The sequence below is a fragment of the Cucumis melo genome, chromosome 1, assembly GCF_025177605.1.
Source record: "Cucumis melo cultivar AY chromosome 1, USDA_Cmelo_AY_1.0, whole genome shotgun sequence".
NCBI lineage: Eukaryota > Viridiplantae > Streptophyta > Magnoliopsida > Cucurbitales > Cucurbitaceae > Cucumis > Cucumis melo.
Window position 1 is genome coordinate 6,836,738 of NC_066857.1, and position 14,549 is coordinate 6,851,286.

General features: G+C 30.9%; 1 protein-coding gene across 1 annotated transcript; it reads left to right on the plus strand.

Annotated features, from left to right (window-relative positions):
* Window positions 1-2,621: 2,621 nt before the first annotated feature.
* Window positions 2,622-7,056, plus strand: LOC103500081 (glycolipid transfer protein 3). The gene is made up of 6 exons (XM_008463277.3): window positions 2,622-2,845; window positions 2,959-3,014; window positions 3,087-3,202; window positions 5,374-5,509; window positions 6,577-6,720; window positions 6,806-7,056. Exons 1-6 carry the CDS (start codon window positions 2,662-2,664, stop codon window positions 6,839-6,841), a joined length of 672 nt encoding a protein of 223 aa, XP_008461499.1. The 5' UTR covers window positions 2,622-2,661; the 3' UTR covers window positions 6,842-7,056.
* The last annotated feature ends 7,493 nt before the right edge of the window (window positions 7,057-14,549 follow it).

Consider the following 14,549-nt stretch of genomic DNA (forward strand, 5'->3'; position numbering starts at 1 on the left):
CATACATCAAGCAAAGGGCACCCCCTATCAGATCATACAACAAGTATGAGACATTCTATTTTAGATCACATAGTAAAAATAAAGCATCTTATCCCAGATCACACAGCAAGGATAAGGTATCCCAAACCAGAACACACAACTAGTGTGAGTGAATCTCATTTAATCGCATAGGGTACACAAGATCATCTCATTTCATCATTTCAGTTCACATTAAATCCTATTCATTTTATAAATCACATGTATTTTAAGAAATAGGAAGATATAAGAGAAATCATATAACTTAGGGTTTCCATAGAAATACAACGATTTGAACACATTAGAAATCCTTTTTATTTTTTAAAATTGTTTTTTTTTAAGAATCACTCATAGTTAGTTAGCTCCTTCATCTAACTCCTTAGCCAAGAATTCCTGGCTCTTCCTTGCAATTCCTTGTCGAGTTAAAGCACGTATTGAATCTCTAAAAATCTTGAAATTCTCTAAATTTCTTCTTAAGTGAATACAAGGTAAAAGAAACTTCAAAATGGTCGAAATTCATCTATTTAAAAGTCTCTCCGGTGACACTTTCCAAGCAGAAATGATTACTTCCACCGACAGTGAGAATCAGTTGATGCCATAACGCCACGTGTTACTGTCATTTCCATATCCTGGATTTGGATTGGGCAGCAAAGTCAAATCAATCACCAGCTTTCTTATACGAGGATGGCATCACTACTTCCTAGTGAAGTAAGCTCAAAACACATAACAGTTCCTCGCATAGTTACTTCTCTTCGCATAGCAATCTCATCGCATAAGTCACTCTTTCTGCATGAAGTCTTACAGCATAAGTCAAAACACGATTAGGGTCTCACACCCTTAACTCCGCGATTGTATCAAAGTCCTCTCGCCTAAAGAAGACCTTTTGAGTGAGTAGTTTAAATGAGATAACGTCGTCCTATTCATCTGCAAACTCTCTCAAGAGGATGTAGAGGCAAAGTGGTCTATTGAGAACCAACTTCACGTTTAGAAAATGACCAAATATTGTTTTCCTAAACATGTGCACTTGCTTGGGTGTAAGCTTGTTATTTATGCTCGAAACTGTCTTTTGTTAAGTGTGAACAACATGTGAGGTTTGCCAAGAAAAAGTCCTTAGAATTGATCTTGGTGACGAGATGCATCTACAAGAAAAGAAAACGTACACACGTAAAATCAGTTTTTTGTGATGAATCTCGAGTCAATCTCGGGGCATTGTCGACCAAGAAAACATGAATAAGCAATAGAACTCGGACAACATTGCACCGGGATGTCATGATATTAGGGTTTTTCATGCATTCTATATGGTAATCTCGGTCCAAGCTTGGGTGAAGTCGGCCCCGAATTATTCTACAAAATGCATGTGAAACTCATCTGATCTTGGGACTTCTTTAATGAATCTCAGGGTAATTACATAGATCACAACCGAGATTTATCATTTGCATGAACCTAGATTAATGAAATCGTCGAGATTCATCGAAGGAGATAAAAAAAAAAAAACAATAACATCAGTGCGGATTAACTCAATAATAACTACATCAGAACACAAAAACTACAGAGTTTCCCATCCACCTTAGATTTCAAACTAAAAAACTAAAAACATAAACTTAAAAGTAATACCTAAACTATTGAGTCGTTCAAAATAATTCACTTTGACCGATTTGAGTTCGAGGATGACTTCTACAAATTTGGGGAAGATTTTAGGAGTGTTCTTGCTTAGTTCTTAGGTGAAATCTAATGAGAAAAGTGTCTAGCATTTTGTGAGAATATCAAACGATTTAGGTTCCTGGGGTATTTTGGTCATTTTCTCTATCCCTTTATTTTCAAATTTTTAATGAAAACACACAATCTCGGTGATGCATTTGGCTGAGATGGACCGCGAAATTTTCTTGAAAGAGTTTTCTAAAATTTGCGAAGAATCTTGGGGTCGATCTCAACCAAGATTATATTGACAAAAAATAATTACGAATTTTTTAAAAATGTGCTACTTTTAAAATATAAAATCAGAATGATGCTAGTTTTGTCAATTTTTCCTTAAAACTAATAGAAAAAACACCTAAAACATATGAAGAACTAAGACCCTAGGTTTATCCCACCATGATCTCATACAAGAATATGACTACAAAAATCAAGATATGGTCCGCCAAATTTAATTATTTTATATTAAATTTGAAAATATATTATATACTATTGATTAAATGAGAAGAGAAGAAATTAGATTGATGAATTAATTATTTAAGAAGAGAAGAAATTAGATTGATGAATTAATTATTTATTTTGAATTACCAAAGTAATTAACGTGCTGATATATGGTAGTTGAAATATAATAACCAAGAACTAATTATTTTGTGTAAGGTAAAACTACCAATTGAGAAGCTGTTTTAAGTAGAATATAAAAAATTAAAAAGAATAAGTGATGAGATTTAAACAATTTATATATATATATATATATATAAATGAAAAGCAGCAGAGAAATGATTCAAAATTAAATAATATTAATAAGTTCAACTCTCTTTAATTTTTTATTCTACAGAGACTCAGAATATGAAGGGCGCAGCTATGGTATATATATATATATATATGAAAGGAAGAAGCAAGAAATTAGACCGCCACTGAAATCATATACACAGGGAGAACTCTCTGAACTTAATAATGGAGAAATCCGCCATCAAGTCCGCAATTCAACATCTCTCCCAACTCCTAAACCTCAAACCCCAATCCGAAGAAGATCCTCACACAAACAGTACTCATAACGACGACGATACTGTCACCACTAACATCGCCATCCCCATCTTACCTTTCATTTCTCTCTGCAATTCCCTCATTCGCGTTCTTGGTTTGTCTTTTCAAACCCTTAACCTCGAAACATTCGTATCAGCCGATCAGCTATGCTTACGTTTACGTTTAACATATATTGGTATCTCATTCTCAATCATGGTTACGTTGCAGATAAAATTGGGCCAACAATGGGAGTTCTTAGGCAAGAAATTCATCAGAACATTCAGGTTCGTGTTTTATTTGAAAATTTTAATTAGTAATGGGAAGAGTAATTTGTAATTAATGGATAATTGTAGCAGAGATTTGAAATGGGGGAAGAACTGAGGGATTTGATTGAGATACTGAAGAAGGAGGGAAGTGAAGGGACGGCTAGGAGCGGAAGCAGCTGCAGCAGAGCCTTCCTTTGGCTAATTCGGTAATTATCAAAATACAAAAACAAAATGATATTTTGTTTAGATATGGCTATTGAAACCTAAAGTTAAATAATTAATTATACATAGGTTCAAGTTCAACTCTATCAAAATGATCTTTCACATTAATTTTATTTTTATTTGTATAAAGGATTAAAATGATTAAGATGATTGAAAAAAAAAATTACAGATTAAGATGATCAAACTTGAAAGTATATTGGAGAAACTTAATCAAAATCTAGTGTATATGTATGGACTAAAGTACTATTACTACCTACATTTATTTACCCAAATTGTTTAAAAATAATACTATTTGGGTTACAAAACAATATTTTCTTTTCCATTTGAGTCTAATTTAAAACAATTTAATTTTGGTTTTTCTACTTTTTATGAAGTCATAGCAATTTTGTTTTTTTAACTTTAACATAAAACAATTCGGTTTACATACTATACTTCAAAATTCAGTAGCAATTTAGTTAGTTGATACCATGATGAATCTTATTAAAATTGTGTAAATTATCTTAACCTACATATTCAAAACTAAGTTATTTAAAAATCGAAAAAGTTCAATATAAACTTAAATTGCTACTTTAATACTTTTTTATTTTAAAAAAAAAAGAAGCAACGGAAACAAGAATCTAACACACAATGTACTTAAATATGATTATAAGATGTTACAAGAAACTAACACAAACAAACAATAGTTAGCGATTAGTTTTTATATTCATTTAAAGGTTCAAAATAAGAAGATTTAATTTACTACTCTTAATGCATATAATAGGTTTAGTTTTAGTGATATTTCATTATTTTTTTAATTTTTATGTTCTTATGTTTCATCCACTTTTTTCATATGATATTATGTAAACATCAAAAGTCATGCCTAATATAAATGTTATGTCAAATACTTATCACATACACGTCTCTAGAATACTTAATATATAAACATTTTTCTTCCTCCTTTTAACTTATATAGTTTATTTATTTGTTATTTCAATTATTTTTGTTTGATTAATTATTGCAAACATTAGAAATATTTACTCGTAAAGAGATGGATTATTCATAACCACTTCAAGAAAAACAACAAAAACCCTAATAAAAAATGATCGGTAGATCTGGATGAAAAAGAAATATATTTATTAATTTATTAGATTAAAAACAGTATAGTTTCCTTAATTCTTTAGATTGATTTGTATGTGTGACAAAACGATAATTACAGTTTTATATATCATTCACATATCTCTAATATTATGTATTAAAAGTAGCCTTTCGTTTTTTCATTTACCATATATATTCTAAGATTACATAGAACTACGATTTTATTATTGTCATTGAATGATAAATTAATAACTACACTTAGTTAAATTAGCTAATTATTTCCACGTTCTTTTAAAAATATTTGCACCTTATAAAACAATTCCAAAAACAGAAAAAACACATAGACTCATAGTGAAAAATATCAAAAATGCTCCGTCAACCACGCCGTCAACAATACGGGTAATATATTTGTTACACGATCGTTTAAATTTGACTATTGTTTGGTATATGATTGTTTTGATTTGGATAGCCAAATCTAAACGATTTATTTTTTAAATTCTATCGTTTAATTTGGTTATATGATCGTTTAAATTTGGTTAAAGTTTTAGCTAAATTCCAAAAACAATAACAACTTATTGAAAGCTACTTTTTTGAGTTGGGATGACAGTTGCAAATATATCAATTAGATTCAAACTATTGACGTATACAACAATATTGTTTAAAACAATATGAATATAACAAAGTTTATCAAAACCTATGAGCAATAGTAGTCTATCATTGGTAGACCTGCGATATCGATAAAATTATATCACTTATAAATATTGTTATATTTATAATTTTTTAGAAATTATTTCTATACTTTCAATTATCACCCCTAAAATTGTTATACTCATTATAATCTCTCTTTTTAGTTTTTATAATTTTGCTTGGTTTCTTACACTATTTGTAAATGAAAAAGAAGAAAATTATTGTAGATTGGAGTAGTGTATTTATAGATTTAATTTTTAAAAATAAAAATAAAAAATAAAAAATAAATAAAATGATTATAAAATGAAATGGAAATTGTTTTAGTTGTTAATAAAGTCTAAGTCTGTATAATTATAAAATGAGAAAGAAATAAGAGTTTTGGGAATACATGTAGGTCTTTAGATTTCACAGCAAAGCTATTGGAGAAGATATCAGAAGAACCAGAGATGAAGATGGAAGAAGCAGTTGAAGAATCCTACAATCTAACCTTGAAGCCATGGCATGGTTGGATTTCATTGGCTGCTTACAAAGTAATTAACTCTTTTTAACTCTTTTCTTTTTTCACTCCTCCTATCAATTATCATATATTTATTGGATTTTTTAGATATAAAAAAAAAAAAAAACAGACCAAATTAGATACAAGTTTTAGCAAAAAAAAATTTACATCTTCTTATAGTCCAAGATAAATGTCTAACGGTGTTTACCAATGATAAAAACTAATATAAGTCTATTATTAATAAACGCCATTGATAAAAGTCTATTAAGGACAACTTGTTTCATAGGTATCATAAATTTTTATGGAGTGGGTATATACAGACGATCATATTCATTTTGTAGTATTGTAAGATGCTTCGATATCTGAAGATTCTCGAGCAGATTATCTAAGCGGAAGACATCAAAAGAGTTTTAGATGTCTTCCCTAAAAGATGGATTTCTAAATTCCAGACATCCTCTTTTACATTTTTATCTTTTCTATTTTTTATTTTACATATATATATATATAGTAATCTTCATTTGTATTTAAATAATTAAAATAAATGGTCAACCATTTATATCATAATTCTTATGATTTTTAACAAGATTTATAAATTTAAATTAATATTTATTTTATGAAAAAATCTTAAATTATGATATATTATTTTCTTTAAAAATAATAACCTATAAAAACAATATAAATGGTACTCATTTAAAAAGAAATTTAAATTGATAATATCTTCTACAAGTTAAAACTATATCAAATTAATAGTAGGTTAATAAATAGTCGTAACGAAATAATGTAAATTTAAGGCATTTCGAAGAAATCCTACAAAACAAATACAATAATCAAAATATTCTTAGAATAATGTTTAAAAAAACATTTCTAACGAAACAAACATATGATAATATCTAAAGATGTTGGTTATCTATAATTTTGGATATATAAAATTACGATTATCTACATTTAAAAAAAACAGATAATCTCTTAGTGTCTATTTACAATAGAAACTGCTAATCTATCATTTTCTATGAATTTGTATCGATACAACATGAAATAAAATATTTAGCAAGTGACTCATTATCATTGAATTCATCAAAATTAACATTGAAATGGATGCAGATAGCTTTGAAATTAGTACCTGATAGAGCAACATTCATCAACACAATAATGGAAAATGATGATACCTACAGTACCTTTCTTCAAGACATTCACACTTTGATTCCTTTGCTTATGGCTTTTCTCCAACAGGCTCACTCCATTTTGGTACAAACACATTAAACCCTAAACTTTTTTTTTTTTTATAATTATCTTTTTCTTTATTATTATTTATGATTATCTATATATGCAGAGATTGTACAACTTGGATCGGATAAAGTCTAAATAATTAACCATTCAAATGGAAAAGCAACAAGGAGACCAACACTACTACTTGAACCTAATTCTTATCGACGTGGTGACTATTAGAGTTCTTTTTTTTTTTTTTTTTTTTTTGAGTTTTGTTGATGATTATTATTTGTTTATGAATGCTCTTGTAATTATGTAATTTTGCATGACTCTTACTCTTCAAATTTTATATTAATCTTAAAACATTTTCCAACACCTCAATATGTTGTTTAATGGTTGTTCATTTGGATCATGCACATATATTGCTCTATACATGTATGGATAATGTCTAGGGTTTTAAAATGACAATTAATTGATTATGTTTTTACCTATTTTTGTTGATTTTTTAACTACATTAAAACAATTGATTATTGATTGATCTAACGTTGATTTTATATAAATTATTTGGTAAATTATTAAATTTGATTGTTGCTATTACCCCCACATCCAATCCATTGTGTTTCATGATTTAACTAAGTTGGCTTCTGAATTATTATTTTAAAAAGTTGTATGATTTTTTTAGACTTGAGTTGCATTTGTTATGGGTTTCAGAGTTTAATTTTCACATTTTGAAAATAACATACTTTTTGAAAAGTCGTGAAAAAATAAATCGATTGATGATTATCTTGTTTGTGAAATGTTCGAATCTTGAGTCAAAGAACCTATTCTAATTTGAAGATATTGTTCTTTTAAGAAAATTTGAATGTATTATAATCCTTATAATTTTAATCATTTTAATTTGAGAGACTTTGCAAATTAAGAATTCTAATTTTTTTTTTTTTAAATTCAGTTTTGTTTTTATTTGTGTGCTCTTAGTTTGAAGAAAAAAAAACCAATTGAAATGGTGTAGTGGCTTGAATCGAAAGGAAAAAGAAAAAGAAATTGAATTGTAATTTGGAGTAGTGGGCCTGAATGAGTTCAATTATTGAAGTTAAAAAAGAAGCAAAGAAAGGGTGGTGGAGGATGTAGAATCGTGTAGAAGTAAGAAAAAAGAAAAAAAAGAAAACAGTGTGCATACAATCTTAAAAATCGTGAAATGAAAAAGAGTTCGGCCAATGGCAGTGACAATTTTAGGAAGCAGATAGGTCAAGCAACTACGTCAAACTACAGGAAAACACCCATTTTCTATGCATGAAATCGTCCAAAATGGTTCAAAAAAGCTTTGGGAGTTGAATTCCCGATGATGAAAGTGTTGTGAGACATCCCCGTTGGGTGGCCATCTCCCAAGGCTCAAATATCAACCGTTGGGAGTTATAACTTCCAATGCCTACTTACGGTGTTGAGAGTTGTATGATCTCCCGACGATCTTTTGCATCGTCGGGAGTGGATTTTTTTTAAAAACCCTTCAATTATTATTTTTATTTTATTTTTTTAATCTTTGTAACCTAAAATTTTGAATCAAAATCAATAATAATTAAGTAAATTATACTCATACATTCTAATCAAATTTGTATTATGACAATTAGAGTATCAAAAGTTTCATCTCATAATTGAAATTTTGTAATTTTATTACATAAAACATTTGATTATGTCTAATACAATGAAAAAAAATCGCAAAATAATTTGTCCATAGAGTATGTAAACAAAATAGAAGATTCACCGTTTTGAGATTAAAGTAATGAGTATAAAATTCAAAGGCCAAAGTGAGTTGTCATCTCCATCCATATGCAAAACTTCATTCTATATCCACCTACAAAAATACACCAATAAAAAAAATCAACTATATAGAATGGAGTCATTTACTATATTCTTACCAAGTTAATTAATAGACATTATTAAAAAATCTTCGGTTTTAATCACTATCAACATTTATATATATAAACTTTTTCATGAACATATTTCTATTAAGCAACTTCTTCATTATATCACATGTATATATAGAATAAAGCAACTTATATGAAAAATCTTAGCTCAATTGACATCTATATGTACTGAAGATGAAGATATTCTCTAAATTTACGTCCTTCCCTTCCAATTTGTACTAAAAAAATCACAAACAAACCTAAATTATGTAAAATAGGAAAAGAAGAAAGTCAGATCAAACCAGAATGCAATTGAAGCAGACCAAAATAAAAATGTTCAAACATCCTCAAAAGAAAGTCCAACCTATCAGATTATTAAACATCAAAAGTTTCAACATTTTAGCTTGATTTATAATTAGAATTTAAATTGTGTTAATATGTCAACTGTATAACAGTAACAAAATAAAACTTTTACTTTAAAAGGAAAAAGGGAGGGAAAAATAACTTCTCATTGATGTAATGAAAAAGATTACGATGTTTGGAAAATGCAAACTCTCACAAGGATAGGGAAAGAATGAAATAAATAACAAATACAACAAAAACAAAAAGATAAACTAGAAAACAATCACACAATCTCTATTCAATTGTAGAAAAACAAAGACTACTACAATGCTACCAATAAAATCCAAAAGACGACCACAACCAACAAAGAGCAAAGTCGGATCATCCCATCACTGGAATAACATAGTTCAAAGTAAATTTGATAACTTGCTAATTTAGATTGATGTTATATCGCACATTCATAAACAATGCCACATACTTGAAGGATAAAACTTATGTAAATGAAAAAAATGAAAAGGCAACAATACTATAGAGGAAGTAGTCGTGACGGAGACGAAGAGGAAGGGAGGAGTGGCGATGACAGAGGAAGAGGAGGAGCTACAGGGGGTTGGTGTGCGTGTGAACAGTGATGGCATTGTAAGGGGAGATCGATGGAAAGTGAAAATTTTAAGGTTCCATAGGAAGGAAATGAGATCTAAAACTTTCAGATTTATTTTTACAGAAGAACTCCCAACGCTGTTAAGATATGCGTCGGGAGTTTTCACCTAACTCCTGTTGGGAGTTCTTTTAGGAAAAGATATTGTTTTTCTTAACTAACTCCCGACGCCTACTAACATCGTCAGGAGTTACGCGAGAACTCCCTACGCATATCTTAATGGTGTTGGGAGTTATCGTACAAAAATATTTTTTCTTAACTACCTCTTGATGCCATTGTACGACATTTGGGGGTTCTGTTTTACTTCTAATGGCTATTAAGTTCATCGGGAGATACCATTTCTTTCAATGCATTATCTTCCTACGGTTGTAAGTAATGCATACTAAAAGAAGAGGTTTGAAAGCCACTAAACTAATTATGCACATCAATTAACCAGCTTGTATATTTAGAGCTACATCATCCGACATCGTCAAGGAAATGGCCAAATTTGCCAACTATTCTCCCATAACGAGGGATTTGCTAACTGTATGATGGGAGAATAATTACCAAATTTGCCAACTCTATGATGAGTTGATAAATTTGGCCACTATACCTTGACAATGTCATATGATGTAACTCTGAATATATCGTTTTGTCAACGATGGATTATGCCTTCAATTGTGTCTGAATGTGAGGAAAAAAATTTGATGACAACTCATTTGATTGATGAAGAAGATTGGCGTCAACCCATCCTAGAGTATTTTGAACATGGAAAGCTTTCAAAGGATTCCCGTCATAAAACTAAGGTATGAAGAAGAGCTGCACACTTCATTTATTACAAGAGAACATTATAACATCATTCTCTTGAAGGGTTCTTCCTTCGATGTTTTAGAAAGGAAGAGTTGATAAAAGCTCTAAAGGAAGCACATTTAGATGTCGGTTGAGCACATCAATTGGGACCAAAGCTCTAATTTCAGTTGAGAAGAATGAGCTACTATTGGCCTAAGATGATCCAAGATTCAATTGAGTATGCAAAGAAGTGTGAGGCTTGCCAATCCCATACAAACTTCATACACCAACCTCTAGAGCCTCTACATCCAACTGTGGCTTTCTTATTGTTTAAGGCTTGGGGACTCAATTTGGTTGGCCTCATTACACCAAAATCAATAGTAAGACATTCTTATATCCTTGCAGCAACAAACTATTTCTCAAAGTAGGTTGAGGTCATTTTCTTGAGAGATGCCAAGAAGGAGAACGTAACGGACTTTATTCTAACCCACATCATTTATTGATACGGTATTCCTCATAAACTCGTGATGAATAATGGAAGGCAATTCTCCAATAGCATGATAGACAAATTATGTGAAAAATTCAAGCTTAAGCAATACAAGTCATCTAGATACAACGTAGTTGCGAATAGGTTAGCATAAATATTTAACCAACGTTATGCAATCTTTTGAAGAAAATTGTCTTCAAGTCGAAGAGGGATTGACAAAAAAGGATCAATGAAGTATTATGGGCTTATCGAACCACTCATCGCACTCCTATTGGGGTTAAACCATATTTGCTTGTTTACAGTGTGACGACTATCCTTCCCCTCGAAAGAGAAATCTCATCACTAAGAATGGTAGTGCAAGAGGGGTTGACTATTGAAGACAATGTCAAGTTATGTCTTCAAGAGTTAGAAAGAATGTCCAACATCAAGTTTTTTAATAAGTTTTATGCTTAAAGTCATTATGTAAAAAGCTCCTTATCACAGAAGCCTAAACTGCATGGTGCTCCTAGCCCACAAGAGCTTAAAAGGTGAAAAGAAAACTCAGTTGAATTACATTATGAATTGATCCCTACGTAATGACTTGATCCCTACATTATAAATGGTACGTAGGCAGCTTAAAAAAATTTAAGTTCAGTCATGTATTATAAAAAAAATCCTTTGAGCTAGGTTGTAACTAGAACGTCATTCATCACAAAGGCAGCCAAATAATTTAAATATATATGAACGCCAATTAAAGTTGTACAATCAAAGAATTAAAGTTTTATTACAAATTTCTGTCTCAAAAGTTAAAAAAACAAAAAGCGATAAATAAGAGGAGGCCTTGAATCAAGGAGTCAATTTAAGGTTCTTCAACCCTTCTTGTGTATTTTCTAAAGATTCACAAAGTATTGAAGCATTTTAGCTTCTGCATTACCAACGATGGAGGAACATTCGAGTTTGTCAATTTTCTCACAAATCTTTAAAATCTCATGTTGATTCTATTTTAGCTCTGTGTCATTCTTGGAAATTAGGTCAGAAAGTTTGTTGGACTCTACATGTACAACTTTTAGTTTTTCTTCTAGTTTAGCCTCTTTGATGGATAATCATGCAAGTCGATGTTTGAAGGTGCTTGTCTCCTCTGATATACGGTTGTCATCAAGTCACAAAGTCTTCACAAAAGCTTTCGAATCCTTTAGTTGAGCATCCTTAGTTGATTGTATTAAAATTGAGGAGCGCATTTGATTATGATTCTTGACACCAGTAACTATCCATAAGTTCTCTCAAAAGGGTAATGTTGTTGTTGCCACTGGTCGCAATTTTATCAAAGATCTTATTCATCTCTATTTCAAGCCTACCTAGACATTCAAAAGGGGTAAAAATGATCATTCGTTGTAGGTTTCCCATAATGGTAGTCTGAGTCGGAGATTAGAAATTAAGTTGTCTGCACAAAAATGAAAAATCTCAGAAGCTGCGATATGCTTCATTCCTTCCACCCATTGAGGGAACTCCTTGATCACAAAAGGATTAGTCGACACAGTAGTTGCACCTACATGTGTCTTAGAGTTCTCACTATGAGTCAGTATAGTGTCATAGCCTTCTGGGCTTGCCAACGGCTTTGAGATTCCTTTAATGTGTAGGACATGATCACCTAAAAGGGACTGCAAAGCAATGCTAACAATAAGAAATGGGAGTGAGAGTAAGGAGGTGTGTCAAGTAATGTAAAAAAAATGTGACGAAAATAAACCATGGAGGAAGTGATGTCAAAAAACTATGTGATGTCGAGAACTTCATTAGAAAACTCTTCATCATCAATCAGTTGTTTGTCAGGCTTTTTGGATCTTTTTCAATGACGATCATCATTGTTGCTTTTCTTTAATATGCCCAGAAGGGCGCTTGCTGGTTATTAATATACGAATATCCTTACCCACTTTATCAGTACTACCTCTATCAGGGAGTTTAGATCATGCAGAAGGAGTCAAATGATTCGCCAAGCATTTCCTCCTCAGTTTGCCCCACGGGTCGTTCTCCATTTCCTGAAGAGCTTATCCTCTTACTCTCACTTCTAAAATCATTATCACTTTTCTTGGTGGGCTTAGGTTTGACATAAAGGGGAATGAGGTGATCTATCAAATGTTGCACTCCTCCTGGGAGGTAATCTCCATGTTTTACAGTCACCAGCCCCTATAGTGTGAAGTAGGGGTGTAATCGGGTTGGGTTGGGTTGGGTTGGGAGACATTTTCAATCCAACCCATATTTTTTGGTTGGCAACCCAAATAACCCGAATTTAGTTTTCAACCCAACCCAACCCAAAAAATATGGGTTGGGTTGGGTTGGGTTGTCGGGTTGGGTTGTTATTTTTTTTTTATTTCTAAATTTTAATTTTTGTAAGGTTTAATATTGTTCTTTTTTTAAAAAAAAATTCAAAATCATTATAAATTCAAATATCAAACATACATAAATTCAAAGCTCTATACCTACATAAATTCAAAGTTTCAAGAGTTACAAAAGTACATAAATTCAAAATTCGTAAACATACATAAATCTAAACATTTGTCCTAAATTCAAAGTTCTTAAACATACATAAATCCAAACGTACCCATAAATGTTCATACAACTTTAATAATAATCAAAAAATTCTTAAACATTAGTTGAGAAGCTAAATGTAAATTTCTAAAGATCCAAGAAGCATCTCAAGCATTCAAATTTGTCCTGAAAATTCAAAAAATATACCAAGTAAGTAGTTTAAATATATAAAATAAACCAAATGAAGAAAATACGAGTATTCAACTTACCATGAAAATTGTCAACCCATAGATAATGTTTAGATCATATTTGTGATGTGACGGAAGATTTGATATTATCTAAAATACAAAATAAAATTATAAAACGTGTCATATATCTATATAAGAATACAATGTTCAATAAAAATAAAAGTTGAAGACAACACTTACCGTTCTCAATTTTTTCACAAATCTCTATTTCTTCAAGCTCTGGACAAAGATCCAATAAGGTTGTTTTGCCACGAACCCAATTTTGTGTGCAAATCAAAGCTTCCACTGTTTTAGGTGATAAGGAACTTCTAAAAGAATCCAAAATCCTTCCTCCAGTACTAAATGCAGAATCAGAAGCTACAGTAGACACCGGAACAGCAAAAATATCTTGAGCAATTCTTGATAGAATTTGGTATTTAACCTCGTTTAACTTCCACCAAGTCAGAACATCAAACTGATCATTTAGCTCCTCACAAGGGTCAGATAGATACCGATCAACATCATTCCTCAATTCTAAAGTATTTTATTCTTGTCTTCTTCTCTTGTAACGTGATAATACTCTACAACTTGCATCAACTTCCACCGTAGTTCCCGAACTCAATAGTCTCAAACTATCACTTGATTCTACTTGTTCATAAACAACATCTTGACCACTCAAATCATTACGAAATGCAAAATCATCAACTTGTGATTTGTAACAATTATACAAATGCATCAAATAAGCTTCAATCTCATCAACAAGAACTTTAACCATGGCATCATCATGTACACTTTCAAAGAAAAAGCCAACATAGTCCAATTTATATTGAGGGTCAAGCACTACAGCTAGAAATACAAGCTTGTTAATTTTCTCAATTGACCCCCAATACTTGTCATGTTTTGACTTCATATTTATAGCCATCATACGTAAAATAGAGTTATGTTCATTGCTCCAACCAATTAAAAGATCATTAATCTCCCACATC

Excerpts from the sequence above, each read along its gene's own strand:
- LOC103500081 (XM_008463277.3), top strand. The coding sequence starts at position 2,662 with ATGGAGAAATCCGCCATCAAGTCCGCAATTCAACATCTCTCCCAACTC. Across the intron at positions 2,846-2,958 it reads TTCCCTCATTCGCGTTCTTG|ATAAAATTGGGCCAACAATG; the intron begins GTTTGTCTTTTC and ends GTTACGTTGCAG. Across the intron at positions 6,721-6,805 it reads AACAGGCTCACTCCATTTTG|AGATTGTACAACTTGGATCG; the intron begins GTACAAACACAT and ends CTATATATGCAG.